This window comes from Entelurus aequoreus, linkage group LG18, assembly GCF_033978785.1.
Source record: "Entelurus aequoreus isolate RoL-2023_Sb linkage group LG18, RoL_Eaeq_v1.1, whole genome shotgun sequence".
Taxonomy (NCBI): Eukaryota; Metazoa; Chordata; class Actinopteri; order Syngnathiformes; family Syngnathidae; genus Entelurus; species Entelurus aequoreus.
Genome location: NC_084748.1, coordinates 4,027,347 through 4,044,222, shown reverse-complemented (window position 1 = coordinate 4,044,222; position 16,876 = coordinate 4,027,347). Strand labels below are relative to the sequence as shown.

The 16,876-nt window shown below is 38.3% G+C and overlaps 1 protein-coding gene across 2 annotated transcripts in view; it reads right to left on the bottom strand.

The window, feature by feature from the left end:
* The window catches only part of pds5a (PDS5 cohesin associated factor A), a 64,994-nt gene that overhangs the window by 21,995 nt on the left and 26,123 nt on the right, over positions 1 to 16,876 (bottom strand). For both annotated transcript variants that reach the window (XM_062026312.1, XM_062026311.1), the window contains exons 10-22: positions 16,367 to 16,461; positions 12,466 to 12,611; positions 12,197 to 12,348; positions 12,013 to 12,126; positions 10,104 to 10,185; positions 9,994 to 10,042; positions 9,794 to 9,933; positions 7,204 to 7,319; positions 3,967 to 4,072; positions 3,743 to 3,903; positions 1,148 to 1,271; positions 912 to 1,070; positions 752 to 820 (exon numbers count right to left, since the gene is read on the bottom strand). In XM_062026312.1, coding sequence (XP_061882296.1) covers positions 752 to 820; positions 912 to 1,070; positions 1,148 to 1,271; positions 3,743 to 3,903; positions 3,967 to 4,072; positions 7,204 to 7,319; positions 9,794 to 9,933; positions 9,994 to 10,042; positions 10,104 to 10,185; positions 12,013 to 12,126; positions 12,197 to 12,348; positions 12,466 to 12,611; positions 16,367 to 16,461 — 1,513 coding nt within the window. The remainder of the gene's footprint in view (positions 1 to 751; positions 821 to 911; positions 1,071 to 1,147; positions 1,272 to 3,742; positions 3,904 to 3,966; positions 4,073 to 7,203; positions 7,320 to 9,793; positions 9,934 to 9,993; positions 10,043 to 10,103; positions 10,186 to 12,012; positions 12,127 to 12,196; positions 12,349 to 12,465; positions 12,612 to 16,366; positions 16,462 to 16,876) is intronic.

The following is a 16,876-nucleotide window of genomic DNA, read 5'->3' as shown; positions in this document are numbered from 1 at the left end:
CTAATATAAATACGGTACATTTAATAAAGTCAAATACAAATAAGGCAACAAGAGAAGTATCCTACACTTCTCTTTTGTAAAGTAAATCTGAACAGCCGATATGGGCATCTACATCTACTATATGATTTGCCTGAGAAGCTGGAGAGGACAAAAAAAAAAAACAAAAAAAAACAATTTTTAAATTTTTTTTATTTTTTTTTATTTGTGGCGGACGTAATTCTTTCGTGGCGGGCCGCCACAAATAAATGAATGTGTGGGAAACCCTGTAAGTGTACAGCCCAATACGTCTCTCCTCATGAGTAAAATTTAACTCTGTCTCTGCATGATTCCTTGCTTCTCGTCTGTTTAATAGATGTCATCAGTGTTTGAACTTGACACAAACACAAATATGCGATATTCTCACCAAAAAATATTTAAAAGTGGAATATGACATTAAGTAATTAGAGCCTTGAATAAGTCAGTAATTCATAACATTGATTTTAATTCATTATTACTGTTTTAAAGACAAAAAAAACAGCCTGCATGGCAGCTTTGTGTCATTAAAGTCGCTAATGAAACTTTTTCTTGTTCTATTTTACCTGTTAGCTCTTTTATTCCACTCTTTTTATTTCTTTTTTTGGTAGTAATGTTTTTAGAATGTGCCGCCGGCCACTTTTTGGACACCCTTGTTCTAATGCATCTCATGAACCAGATCGTATGGAATTGTGCAAAATACAATGTTGTAAACTTTTAGGTGTGTGTGTGGTCTCACTTTAGCCAGGACTTCAGGTGAAACTTCATCGTCAGGGGTCCACAGCTTTCCATTCATGTTCCCCACCGACTAAAATATGGAATAGCACACACAAAAGTGACATTGTATTCTTTTCAACAATCAGCCATTAAATACATCCTGCAACTGGACTGGCACGCACCCTGTCGTTCATAAGCAGGTCTTTGACGATAAAGTTCGCCACTATGGATTTCATGGGCGAGGCAAACTGATCTGGGGCCAGCATGGAGATGTGACCCAGTGACACGAGGGGCGTGATGAGCTGCTCGGGGACGTCCGCGTTTAGACTCCGTGACAGAGGCTGCGGTACGAAGGACAAAGAGCCCATTTAGACTGACTTTCTGAAGGAAAAAAAAGTGTCAGTTAACAGTCCTTTACCTCAAATATTTGAGCCAGTTGCACTTCCTTGTTGTTAAAGATGGCGTGGATACAGTGCACAGCCTGCTTGGCCTGGTGAGGCGTCCCCCTCTTGGCCTTCTGATGCAGGATGGGAATCAGCGTCCTGATGGACGCAATGAATCAAATATTGGTAGGAAAAACATTTAACTCCAACAGGGCCGTTTGTCCTCAAAGTAAATAAAAAAATTTGAAATTACTATTTTTTTTCCTACTTTTTAAAGAAATACAAAACAAGTTTCACTTTTATTTGATCAAAAATTAGTCGTTCAAATTACACTTATTCTTACAACCCTAGCAACATTTTTTTAAAAGACCAGATATGTATACTTTTTAGGGGTGGGGGAAATAATCGAATTTTAGATGCATCGCAATTCGGACAGACGATTAGTAAACATCAATAATTGATAATCAATGTATTTATTGTAAATAAAGTAATGTAGACAGTTCTAAAATTTGTCTGACTGCAGCGAGCCAACTCACAGAGAGGTCTTAATTATGTGCCTCCACTTCGACAGTCTTCTCACCGCCATCTTTGTTGTAGTTTTAGCGCTTCCATAACGAGTCTAGTGAAGTGAAGTGAATTATATTTATATAGCGCTTTTTCTCTAGTGACTCAAAGCGCTTTACATAGTGAAACCCAATATCTGAGTTACATTTAAACCAGTGTTTGTGGCACTGGGAGCAGGTGGGTAAAAGTGTCTTGCCCAAGGACACAACGGCAGTGAGTAGGATGCCGGAAGCGGGGATCGAACCTGGAACCCTCAAGTTGCTGGCACGGTCACTCTACCAACCGAGCTATGCCGCATTTGGAGATAGCTGCTGATGTCTACTAACAGATACAAGTTAGAACTAGGGATGTCCGATAATGGCTTTTTGCCGATATCCGATATTCCGATATTGTCCAACTCTTTAATTACCGATACCGATATCAACCGATACCGATATCAACCGATATATGCAGTCGTGGAATTAACACATTATTATGCCTAATTTGGACAACCAGGTATGGTGAAGATAAGGTACTTTTTAAAAAAATTAGTAAAATAAGATGAATTAATTAAAAACCTTTTCTTGAATAAAAAAGAAAGTACAACAATATAAAAACAGTTACATAGAAACTAGTAATGAATGAAAATTAGTAAAATTAACTGTTAAAGGTTAGTACTATTAGTGGAGCAGCAGCACGCACAATCATGTGTGCTTACGGACTGTATCCCTTGCAGACTGTATTGATATATATTGATATATAATGTAGGAACCAGAATATTAATAACAGAAAGAAACAACCCTTTTGTGTGAATGAGTGTAAATGGGGGAGGGAGGTTTTTTGGGTTGGTGCACTAATTGTAAGTGTATCTTGTGTTTTTTATGTTGATTTAATAAAAAAAAAACAAAAAAAAAAAACAAAAACAAAAAACAAAAAAAACAAAACGATACCGATAATAAAAAAACTGATACCGATAATTTCCGATATTACATTTTAACGCATATATCGGCCGATATTATCGGACATCTCTAGTTAGAACTATACGCTACTTTGTATTAGAAATGCAGACAGTGGAGGAAGCATGTGCATGTACGAGCCAGTCTGCCCCACAACAAGAGAATAGAGAAAAAGGAACTACAACGCGGACTACAATAGCCGCTTCGCACAAAGCACTTAAGGTAAATTTATACCATATTTGTGAAGTGGAGAGAATTATATTTATATAACGCTTTTCTGTAGTGACTCAAAGCGCTTTACATAGTGAAACCCAATATCTGAGTTACATTTAAACCAGTGTTTGTGGCACTGGGAGCAGGTGGGTAAAAGTGTCTTGCCCAAGGACACAACGGCAGTGAGTAGGATGGCGGAAGCGGGGATCGAACCTGGAACCCTCAAGTTGCTGGCACGGTCACTCTACCAACCGAGCTATGCCGCATTTGGAGATAGCTGCTGATGTCTACTAACAGATACAAGTTAGAACTATACACTACTTTGTATTAGAAATGCAAACAGTGGAGGAAGCATGTGCATGTGCATGTGCATGTACGAGCCAGTCTGCCCCACAACAAGAGAATAGAGAAAAAGGAACTACAACGCGGACTACAATAGCCGCTTCGCACAAAGCACTTAAGGTAAATTTATACCATATTTGTGAAGTGGAGAGAATTATATTTATATAATGCTTTTTTCTAGTGACTCAAAGCGCTTTACATAGTGAAACCCAATATCTAAGTTACATTTGAACCAGTGTGGGTGGCACTGGGAGCAGGTGGGTAAAGTGTCTTGCCCAAGGACACAACAGCAGTGAGTAGGATAGCGGAGGCGGGGATCGAACCTGGAACCCTCAAGTTGCTGGCACGCCCACTCTACCAACCGAGCTATGCCGCATTTGGAGATATCCGCTGATGTCCCAAATGGGAAAAACGCCACAAATTGGGCTGGTTTGGAGGAAGTATGAAGGAAGGCAAGATTGTTTGATTTTTGGGACTTATGCAGATCCCAAATTCAGGTACCAATACGTAGGCAAAGTTGGTTTTGCAAAATAGGTCCCTATAAGTCAGTACGGTAAGACATCAAACAGCACTCACGATCTTATTTGGGGAAGTTCTGTTTCGATTTTTTGCCCGGTGTTTCTGAATATCTGGATCGCTGCCTCGGCCACTTTGTCGTCCTCCATCTTCAGACACTGGAGAAGAGACTCGTAGGTCTCTGACGAGTGGAACGCTGTGGGATGGGTGAAGGACAGGACCTAAATCAGAGCACACAGGAAGCGTTATTGAACACTCACAACCATTAGACAGATATGCCGTACTTTCAGTAGTTCCAGGCCTGAGCGGATGGCTGTATCAGGGGTAACACCCTCCTCGTCGTCATCCGCCGTGCCCTCAATGGACTTGTTGAGCAGTTTGACCAGAGCACTAAAAAAAGCACAAAGCAATGTTGGCTATGACAAGATAAAATAACTGTTTTCATTTGTGATCGCTGTCTGACAATAACATTATAAACCCACAGGGTTGCCTTCCCTTAGGGCGGGGGTCAGCGAACCACATGCGACTCTTTAGCGCCGCCCTAGTGGCTCCCTGGAGCATTTTTAAAAAAGGATTGAAAATAGAAAAAAATGGGGGAGGGGAATCATTTTTTTGTTTTAGTATGTTTTTTGTTTGAGGACAAACATGACACAAACCTTCCCAATTGTTAGAACTACCACTGTTTAATATGTTTGTGTTTATGTTTAACTGATGAGAGTATTGGGGCGGTTCTTGAACTCACCAAAGTGTGGACTGTGATGCAACAGTTTGTTTACATGTAAAATCTTCTTTGTCTCATTTTGTCCACCAAACATTTTATGCTGTGCATGAATGCACAAAGGTGCGCTTTGTTGATGTTATTGACTTGTGTGGAGTGCTAATCAGGCGAGCTGGATGTACATATTGCATCATTATGCAATATGTATATATATATATAATATGTTTCTGATAGTCGTTTGTGTGTCATGTTGTTCCAGACCACAGCAAACATTACCTAGCTTGCCAAAGACTGTAATAAATCCATTAGAAGAAGACAGCCTGCAGTTTCCTTTAACTTGGACACACACATCTATACCTTTGGCCATTCTAAGACAGTCATTTCCAGGAGTTATCTCACCTTCTGAGTAGCCTCTTATTTACTAATGCTTTCTAATGTAAAAATGTGTAGAATAAATATTACATTTCAACATTTCTGTCAACAAAGATTTGCTTCAGCCTGCGACACAGTCATTTTGATAGTAGGCTATTATAGCTAATATAGACACATCATGTGTTGTCTTCATTATAACACTTATATAAGACTTTTAAAGTAATGTTTAATATTAGGCTATTATAGCTAATAGACACTTACATCATGTGTTGCCTTCATTATAACACTTATATAAGACTTTTAAAGTCATTTTGATAGTAGGCTAATATAGCTAATATACACATCATGTGTTGCCTTCATTATAACACATATATAAGACTTTTAAAGTCATTTTGATAGTAGGCTAATATAGCTAATATAGACACATCATGTGTTGCCTTCATTATAACACTTATATAAGACTTTTAAATTAATGTTTAATAGTAGGCTATTATAGCTAATATAGACACTTATATCATGTGTTGACTTCATTATAACACTTATATAAGACTTTTAAAGTAATTTTTAATAGTAGGCTATTACAGTTAATAATAATAATAATAATAATAATGGATTAGATTTATATAGTGCTTTTCTAGACACTCGAAGCGCTTCACAGAGAAGTGAGAACCCATCATTCATCCACACCTGGTGGTGGTAAGCTACTTTCATAGCCACAGCTGCCCTGGGGTAGACTGACGGAAGCGTGGCTGCCAGTTTGCGCCTACGCCCCTCCGACCACCACCTATCATTCATCATTCATTCACCGGTGTGAGCGGCACCGGGGGCAAGGGTGATGTAATATAGACACTTACATCATGTATTGCCTTCATTATAACACTTATATAAGACTTTTAAAGTAATGTTTAATAGTAGGCTATTATATCTAATATAGACACTTACATCATGTGTTGTCTTCATTATAACACTTATTTAAGACTTTTAAAGTAATGTTTAATAGTAGACACTTACATCATGTGTTGTCTTCATTATAACACTTATATAAGACTTTTAAAGTCATTTTGATAGTAGGCTAATATAGACACATCATGTGTTGTCTTCATTATAACACTTAAGACTTTTAAAGTAATTTTGATAGTAGGATAATATAGTTAATATAGACACATCATGTGCTGTCTTCATTATTAGACTTATATAAGACTTTTAAAGTAATTTTGATAGTAGGCTAATATCAGGCAAATGAACAATAACTCCTAACAGTAGCTCCTTGAATTCCTTCTAAGTCTATAACATGATCTGATAGCTCAGTTACAGCTCTTTTTATTACCAAATATGTGTTATATGTGTTATATGTTGCACGATTGCACCACGAAAAATTCCTAGTTTGTGAACCCGTTCTCAAACAATGGCAATAAAACTATTCTGATTCTGATAACTAATATAGACACTTATATCATGTGTTGACTTCATTATAACACTAATATAAGACTTTTAAAGTCATTTTGATAGTAGGCTAATATAGCTAATATAGACACATCATGTGTTACTTTCATTCCAGCCATCCATTTTCTACCGCTTGTCCTGTTCGGGGTCGCAGGGGGTGCTGGAGCCTAATAAGACTTAAATGCGGCTTTTAATTTTTTGCGGCTCCAGACAATTTTAAACTCCTTTTATTTGTTTTTAAATGTCTAAACAACCTCGCGCCAACATATCTCTCCGACCTCCTTCAGCCTTACTGCCCCACCCGATCCCTAAGATCAGCCGATCAGCTGCTACTGACGGTCCCGGACACAAGGCTGAAGCTTAGAGGTGACAGAGCTTTCGCTGCTGCTGCTCCCAAGCTCTGGAACAACCTACCTCTGAGTGTTAGACAAGCCTCCTCTCTTCCTGTTTTTAAATCTCTCTTAAAAACATACTTTTATTCCATGGCTTTTAACACTGAGTGATATCCATCCTGCAATGGCGCCCCATAATACACCTTCTGTGAACCTGTTTTTATATTTTATTTATTTATTTTTTATCGTGTTCTGTTTGTGTTGTGTTGTGTTTGCTCGGTTCTCGTATTATTTTTAACCTGCCCATTGTACAGCACTTTGGCTACCCCTGTGGTAAATTTTAAATGTGCTTTATAAATAAAGTTGATTTGATTTGATTTGAATTTGTTTTTTTGGTCCAATATGGCTCTTTCAACATTGTGGGTTGCCGACCCCTGCCTTATGGTGTTTTTTCCATTATGCATAAAGGGTTAAACTTGAAACGTAATTGATGCTGCAGTTGCACTTTGCAACCACAAGGTGTCTCAATGAATGAGGAAAAACCAGTAGTGTTACACAATGAGATAAAGTGTACACACTCATATTTACATATATTCACCATGCAGTGCTGCTTTTATACCACTTAATACAAACTGTTCAAAGTGAACTTGACAGACCTGATTGCCTCGGAGTCTATGTGCACAGGGGCGATGCGTTCAAGCAGGAACTTGACCATCTCCAAGAAGGGATTGGTGGGTTGCTTGGGGAAAGTTAACTTGCGAGTGATCTCCCTCTGTGGAGGAAATACAAAATGATTGAGGTTCATCTCGTACGTTGGCCTGTAAGATAACATCTTGATTACTGTGACTTTCTGCAAGTCTGTGTTTTGATTAGACTTACCGTAAATTCTGGACTAAAAGCTGCTATTTTTTCTCCTACACTTCTGAACCCTGCGGCTTGTGAAAGGTTTGCGGCTAATTCATGGATTTTTTCCCCGCTAATTGCCATGATGTTTTGTGTTCAACAGTTTCATTAAACCAAGCAGACGACTGAAATGGTTTGTTCTATGGCGCCATCTTTTGGACGAGTCCACTCACTGCAGGTGCTGCGAGTTGAAAAAGTACTTCTTGTTTTGCCTCAAAGCAAAAGTAAAATTGTCCATAGCGTTTCTGCTTGAAGGGATTCTTCATTCATCACTCCAAGCAACGCTTGTAAGTTTTATAATATAACTAAAACAATTCTTCCTTACCAAACCGTCCCATGTGGGATGTCCGTGGGAGTGTTCTCCTGCATATTTGTCCGCGCTAGGGATGTCCGATAATGGCTTTTTGCCGATATCCGATATTCCGATATTGTCCAACTCTTTAATTACCGATACCGATATCAACCGATACCGATACTGATATATACAGTTGTGGAATTAACACATTATTATGCCTAATTTGGACAACCAGGTATGGTGAAGATAAGGTCCTTTTTTTAAAATAAACAACAAAATAAAATAAGATAAATAAATTAAAAACATTTTCTTGAATAAAAAAGAAAGTAAAACAATGTAAAATCAGTTACATAGAAACTAGTAATTAATGAAAATGAGTAAAATTAACTGTTAAAGGTTAGTACTATTAGTGGACCAGCAGCACGCACAATCATGTGTGCTTACGGACTGTATCCCCTGCAGACTGTATTGATATATATTGATATATAATGTAGGAACCACAATATTAATAACAGAAGGAAACAACCCTTTTGTGTGAATGAGTGTAAATGGGGGGAGGGAGGTTTTTTGGGTTGGTGCACCAATTGTAAGTGTATCTTGTGTTTTTTATGTTGATTTAATAAAAAAAACAAAAACAAAAACAAAAAAAACGATACCGATAATTAAAAAAACGATACCGATAATTTCCGATATTACATTTTAAAGCATTTATCGGCCGATAATATCGGCCGGCCGATATTATCGGACATCTCTAGTCCGCGCTATTGAAATGTGATGAAGCTAGCGTCATTAGCTAACATGCTAACATGTTTACAAGTGTGTGTGTTAGTATTATTAACCCACACAATCAAAAACTGTAAAATCAAAACTGTGTGAGAACATTTTTACAAGAAATGGGCAACAAATTGTGTTAGTATCTTTTAAATATTTAGGATTTTTAATTGATGACCACTTGAGTTTTTTAAGGAGCACATTCAGTATGTTGTAAAAAAAACTGAAACTTTTACTGGGATTTTATTATAGAAACAAGTCTTGCTTTTCTTTTACTGTGAAACAGAAATTGGTGGAAACAACCTTTTTATCTGTTATTGACTATGGAGATGTGTTGTACATTAATGCTACTGCTGGTTGTCTCCACAAGCTGGATAGTGTGTACCACGGGGCACTGAGATTCATCACCAACTTACTCACCATTGTGTTATACTCAATGGTTAACTGGACGTCTTTATGTGCTCGACGCCTCAATCATTGGTATGTGTTCATCTACAAAACTATTCTGGGTATCACCCCATCTTATCTGTCTTGTATTTTTACAAAGAAACAAGGAAGTCACAATCTTCGTTCAATTAATGTTCTGCAATTTGTCATCCCCAAAGTAAGAACTGAACTGGGCAAGAAAGCATTTAGGTTTTCAGCACCGAAGGCTTGGAATAACCTACAATCAAATCTTCAACTTCAAACCCTTGTTACATTAAATGAGTTTAAAGCTTCTGTGAAAGGACTGCAGTCTACCTTGTCTGTATGCACATGTGTTATGTGAGCAAGTTTTGTAAATTCGATGTTTTATGTGTTGTTTACTGTTTTTAATGTAACCTTGCTGCTGCCCTCTTGGCCAGGTCTCCCTTGGAAAAGAGATCTTTGATCTCAATGGGATTATACCTGGTTAAATAAAGGCTAAATTAAAAAATTAAAAATTAACTTACAATGGTATTATTTTCATAAATTCCTCAGTACATTCACCAAGCCTGTTTAGCAGATTGGAGAGCTAGCTTCCGCAGCTAACGGGTCCATGACGTTGACTTCTGTTTTGTTAGATCAGCCTTTTTACTGCTGTGTTACAGACACCAATTGGAAACAATTGAAGTACCGGTATGTACAGTAAATAGACTTTTCTGTGTAAATAATGATTTTCACAATCTATATATCTGCAGCTTAGTCAGGTGCAGCTTTTATGTGGAAAATATTTATGTCTTTTAAAATGTTGTGGGTGCGCTCTATAGTCCGGAACATACGGTAATAAGATGCAACAGTGTTTGGTGTTTTCTCACCACACAGATCTCGGCCTGTTTACAGGAGCAAGTCGGACTGATGAGCACCTCCAGCTGGATTCTGAGCTTCTCATCCTCACCAAGAACCTGGTTGAACCTCTTCATGAAATCTTGAGCTTTCCCTGCATCTGGCAGGTTTTCTGAAAATGCACAAAATAAAATGGGTGCCATGCAGAAGAAGATTATATTATAAAACTTACTTGCTATGTTGTTCAGCTTCCCAAACATGGCAGTGCTGTTGGCCTCAGACTACGGAGAAGAAGATGGTCACAAACAGGCTGACATTTGTATCTAAAAGTAGTCAACGTACCGCCGGCAGCTTGTGGAGGTCAAGCAGCTCTTTAACCAGGCCTCGCAGCATATTCTGACACTTCCACATCTCATTCAAAGCCCTAGTAAGAATAAACAGACAAGTCAGTAACAATACACGTAATTTGATACTTTTATGTACGTCACAAGATGTCAGCCAGATTGTTAGCTGAATTAGAATTTAGCTTTTTCCAAGTGATGGCTAACCATTAAAAAAAATAGAACTTGTCAAATGTAGCATGACAACAGAGGCACATGTCGTTGTCCTGGTTGCTCAATGTTCAGTGCAGCTGTATCAAGTTTTTATATGAAAAAGACACACCTCCAATTCCCTGATCATTTAAAATGCTGTCGATTGTTTATCAAAATGCTCAGCCTCAAATGTAAATTTATAAAAATCCATCAGCAAAGATTTGTTCTTTGACGAGTTCCTCGATAAAATTTTGATTGTTAGACCGCCAGGAATGTTCATTTTTACCGTACTTTCCGGACCGTAGGGCGCACCAGATTATAAGGCGCACTGCCGATGAATGGTCTATTTTCGATCTTTTTCCATATATAAGGCGCACCGAATTATAGGGCGCATTAAAGGAGTCATATTATTATTATTATTATTTTCTAAATGTAAAATACTTCCTTGTGGTCTACATAACATGTAATGGTGGTTCTTTGCTCAAAATGTTGCATAGATGATGTTTTACACATCATCTTCAAGCCGCTTCCTGACAGCCGCTTCAGGATGCGCCGTTTTGTGGGCGGGTCTTATTTACGTGGCTCACCTTCGACAGCGTCTTCTCCCCGTCATCTTTGTTGTAGCGGTGTAGCGTTCAAGGACGGGAGTGGAAGAAGTGTCAAAAGATGGAGCTGACTGTTTTAATGACATTCAGACTTTACTTCAATCAATAACGGAGCAGCATGTCCTCATCCGGAAACAACAACGTGTCCCGTGAAAAGCGTCCGACCGGAACTCTCTAATAACTAAAGTTCCTTGGGTGAATAATGTAAACTCACTACACCGGTATGTTTTAGTGCTTTCATGGCGAGTCTACTGACAGATATAAGTAAGAACTTTACACTACTTTATATTAGAAATAGCAACAGTGGAGGATGAATGTCACATAAGAAGATAGAGAAAAAGAAGAAGATTGTCGACTACAAAGGCGGACGCGCACAATTTTTCAGGACTTATGCAGATCCCAAATACAGATCAGCAGGAGGTAAGAAAAGTTGTTTTTTGTGTAATATCGCAAAACAAAACGCCAGATAATGTCTTACCTTATACACACACCATAATAATACTCCTATGTTGAAGCCCAGTACAATCCATCAAGCGGTGCGGATTTATAGCTTACCAAAGTCCTACTAAAAAATGTTGATAGATTTTTAAGCACCGTGTGTAATGTTCTACATTCTCAATGGAACATATAAAATGTTGGTGTTGTTTACTTGAGTCATATTGCAGTCTACACGTATCTCTTATGTGTGACTGCCATCTACTGGTCAAATTTAGCATTACACCATGTACCAAATAAAACTGCTTCGAAGTCGGTAAGCACAACCAGAATTATTCCATACATTAGGCGCACCGGGTTATAAGGCGCATTGTCGAGTTTTGAGAAAATGAAAGAATTTTAAGTGCGTCTTATAGTCCGAAAAATACGGTAACATAGTACTGAGAAAATAATGCAACTGTAATTGATGCACTATGTTACCGCATACATCAGCAGCTAAACTAGAAGCCTTTGTAATTCGACGTGGACTCAACGTTCAACTCAAACGTGTACAGCAGATCATAAGTAATAATCTTTTGAATTGCTGCCGAGTCGACTATTTGAAATAATTGTTACTTGATTTTTTAAGTTCCAATTTGTCATAAAAAAATAGAAATGTAATCCAGATTAGTTACTGACTTGACAGCATTGGTGTCCAAGCAGGCATATAGGTAATAGAGACACTTCATCTTTTCTTCTGTTTCCAGGCTGTGAGGGACCATGAACTGGGCAAAGATCTTCTCCACTAGTAACCTGCAGGAGAGAGGTGAAGAGCTTCACTTGTGTTCTTTTTCATTAGTGAACTTCAATAGAGTCTCCTCACTTGTCGTCAATGCTGTTCTGGTAGTAGATGTGCAGCAGCTTGTCTTTGATCCAGCTGATCATCAGGGCAGACTCCTTCCCAGCCTCGTGGTGCAAACAGTATTTCTTATAAAGCTGAGCCAGGCCCATCATAGCCTCCTTGCGCACTCGCCACTGGCAGGAGCAAGGCAAACACACATCAGGAAAATGCATATTCTTGTTTGGTGTGGGAGGATGCTAAAATTAAGATGAGTCTTTCTTTTCCCTCCTTTTTTCTTCTAATCATCTCACCCTCTTGTCCAGAGTTCTCTCTCTTACGAAAGCCAACAGCTGATCATTGACCAAGTTAAGGTCCTTTTTCCCAGCATTGATGATAGTGACAATGACATCGTGACGAATAGCTTCCTCGGGGTCGTGGGAACGCACCTTCAAAAACTCTAAAGAGATCGGAGAACGGAAGTGAGGAAGTGATTAGTTCATAGGAGGCGTTAAACGGCAATTGTACTTGATTTTTGCCGATCATTTATAATCCCTTTGTAAGATAAAAACAAATGTTTTTCTTTTTTTTAATGTATTCCAAATTGTAAAATACAACAATTACAAAGTGGCTAACAATGCAGCTGTTGGGAGTAATTTCGCCCACAAAAGCACTCTAACAACCACCAACAACATCAATCAATCAATCAATCAATCAAAGTTTACTTATATAGCCCTAAATCACAAATGTCTCAAAGGGCTGCACAAGCCACAACGACATCCTTGGCTCAGATCCCAACATTACTCTATTTACATGTCGTGACCTAAATATTAACCAAGTATGAGCGATATTATAAGCGCTAACTACTTAGAGCAGCGCCGTGATCACAGAGAGCTAACTAGCTTATGCTGCTATATTGACATACTGAGCTGCTGCATCGCCTCTGAGTTGGTGAAAGTTATTCTAGATCAGGCCTGGGCAATTATTTTGACTCAGGGGCCACATTTAGAGAAAAAAATGTGTCTGGGGGCTGGTATATCTATTTTTAGTAACACTAATACAAAACCTCACAACAATGTCTGATTGAATGCTAAAAACGTTATGACAGACCGCCTTAAAAAACGTAATGGAATTTTAAATTTTTCTATGAACGATAAAACACAGAATATTGACAAAATATGAATGTCACACCCCCTTTCGATAGACATATTTTACAATCGAGTGAAACGCGACAAAAATGCAACAACCAGTGAAATATGAACGCAAAGGGTACTAAATAAACCCACCTACAATCTGATATATCACTAAGCTTTAGAACTTTGTTGTGAAAATCTCCTTCCGCGTCCGTGGAAACGCTTCCTACCCACACTGCTTGGTGCCTCGTCTGAGCTGCTGTGACGTAGATTACCACAGTAACTACTTAGATGACCATAGTAAGTAATTAGATTACCATAGTAACTGGTATATCATCCAAAAGCGCAGATTCCAACCATTGAAATACTTTGTATAGTTCAAGACTTGCGGTCATTAGAAAACATCACTGCACATCATAATGACAGCTACATTTTCCATCTTAAAAATCTTTAAAAAAATATTTGGGAATGTCCGGCGGGCCAGATTGAAAAGCTTCACGGGCCGCATGTGGCCCCCGGGCCTTAATTTGCCCAGGTCTGTTCTAGATTATAAATCATGCCTCTCACCTGGATAATAGAAGGTTGTGAACCGAGAACATCCCGTCAGTCGGCATCCCAGTGAAGCAGACATTGTACAGTAAGTAATTGTTTAAGTATGTTCACCGTTTGTATTTCTTGTTTAGCATTTAGCTATATTGCTACATGATGCTTAGTGTTTCACTAAAGCTGCATGCTTAAAATGAGCAAAATACTTACACTTTTTCAAATTTTCCTGTAATCAGACCATATTTCGGTATATTAGATGGAATCTTTACCTAAATATACGGAAAATATGGTCTGATTACAAGAACATTTGAAAAAGTATATGAATAAGAAGACATAATGAACCCTTTTGAGCAAAATACTTAAACATTACATGTTATTATGAATGTTACTACATTGCATATATACTTACAGCATATAAATAAAACAATGATGGAGGCTTTTAGTTGTTTCTAGAGTGCTTTATACAAAACACAAAACCAGTGAAGTCGTCACGTTGTGTAAATGGTAAATAAAAAGAGAATACAACACATCCTTTTCAACTTATATTCAATTGAATAGACTGCAAAGACAAGATATTTCATGTTCACACTGAGAAACTTGTTTTTTGTTTTTTTTTAAATAATCATGAACTTAGAATTTAATGGCAGCAACACATTGCAAAAAAGTTGTCACAGGGGCATTTTTACCACTGTGTTACATGGCCTTTCCTTTTAACAACACTCAGTAAACGTTTGGGAACTGAGAAGACCAATTTTTGAAGCTTTTCAGGTGGAATTATTTCCCATTCTTGCTTGATTTACAGCTTAAGTTGTTCAACAGTCTCCCTTCTCATATTTTAGCCTTCACACATTTTCAATGTCTGGACTGCAGGCAGGCCAGTCTAGTACCCGCACTCTTTTACTACGAAGCCACGCTGTTGTAACACGTGGCTTGGCATTGTCTTGCTGAAATAAGCAAGGGCGTCCATGGTAACGTTGCTTGGATGGCAACATATGTTGCTCCAAAAGCTGTATGTACCTTTCAGCATTAATGGTGCCTTCACAGATGTGTAAGTTACCCATACCTTGGCCACTAATACACCCCCATACCATCACACATGCTGCCTTTTACACTTTCACCCTAGAACTATCCAGATATAACAATTTAAAATGTGGACTCGTCAGACCACAGAACACTTTTCCACTTTGCATCAGTCCATCTTAGATGAGCTCGGGCCCAGCGAAGCCGGCGGCGTCTCCGGGTGTTGTTGATGAATAGCTTTGGCTTTACGTGGTAGAGCTTTAACTTGCATTTACAGATATAGCAACAAACTGTAGTTACTGACAGTGGTTTTCTGAAGTGTTCCTGAGCCCATGTGGTGATATCCTTTACACACTGATGTCGCTTTTTGATGCAGTACCGCCTGAGGGATCCAAGGTCACGGGCATTCAGTGTTGCATGCAGTGATTTCTCTAGATTCTCTGATCCGTAAAATCCCTAAATTCCTTGCAGTAGCTCGTTGAGAAATGTTAAACTGTTGGACAATTTGCTCACGCATTTGTTGACAAAGTGGTGACCCTCGCCCCATCCTTGTTTGTGAATGAATGAGCATTTCATGCAAGCTGCTTTTATACCCAATCATGACATCCACCTGTTCCCAATTAGCCTGTTCACCTATGTCAGTGGTCCCCAACCTTTTTGTAGTTGCGGACCGGTCAACGCTTGAAAATTTGTCCCACGGACCGGTGGGGGGGATTTTTTTTTTTTTCTCATAAAGAAATACAATCATGTGTGCTTACAGACTGTATCCCTGTAGACTGTATTGATTTATATTGATATATAATGTATATATTGTGTTTTTTATGTTGATTTACTAAAAAAATAAAAAATAAAAATTGTATTATTATTATTTTTATTTCTTGTGCGGCCCGGTATCGGTCCACGGACCGGTACCGGGCCGCAGCCCGGTGGTTGGGGACCACTGACCTATGTGATGTTCCAAATAAGTGTTTGATGAGCATTCCTCAACTTTCTCAGTCTTTTTTGCCACTTGTGCCAGCTTTTTTGAAACACGTTGCAGGCATCAAATTCCAAATGAGCTAATATTTGCAAGAAATAAAGTTTTCCAGTTTGAACGTTAAATATCTTGTCTTTGCAGTCTATTCAATTGAATATAGGTTGAAAGGGATTTGCAAATTATTGTATTCTGTTTTTATTTACCATTTACACAACGCGACAACTTCACTGCTTTGGGGTTTGTAGATGGAATAGAGCGAATCGTATTAGCTCCATTTTGCTAGCGTTTATTCATGAGTTAGAATGCATGAATATAAGAAGTGAAGTGAATTATATTTATATAGCGCTTTTCTCTAGAGACTCAAAGCGCTTTACATAGTAACAACATAGGTGTTCCTGTATTACATTAGGATTGTGAATGATGGACTAAAGTGCAGTTCCCCTTTAAGAAATGATTGACAAGATGCATTCAGCAGAAAACATGCACCGAGAGACTTTTAGCCCTGCACTGTGTATGCAAAGAAGACAAAATGTGTCACACCTGTAAGGTCTATGGCCAGGTCTGGGTGGTTCATGAGGCAGTGGCTGGCAAACTTTACACACTCGAGCCTAACCGGAACATGGATGTCATTGAACCTGGTGAGAAAAACACATGTTACTCATAAACTAAATGCAAAAGAATAAAAAGGAAAAAGGGTGAACAAATATTTGTCCTGGAAAATTTCCAAATGTCTTCCCAGCTCGCCTATATTAAGATTAGTAAATGACGTTATTCAAATAAGCAGAACATTTACACTACTGTCACTGTCATGGAAATATGATGACATGAGTAATACAAACTAGGGATGTTCAGTTTAAGGATTTATGCTGCGGATTGCTTCAATCCATGAGTGAGATCGGCCGATACCATGTATTAACATTTTACTATGTATATATTCTTAGTGCTATTGACAGTTTAACAATATCAGCACAATATTGTAACTAGTTATTTTTCTCTTTTAGTACATACAATTGTTTGATCAAAACAAAGTCAATAGTACACAATAATTTA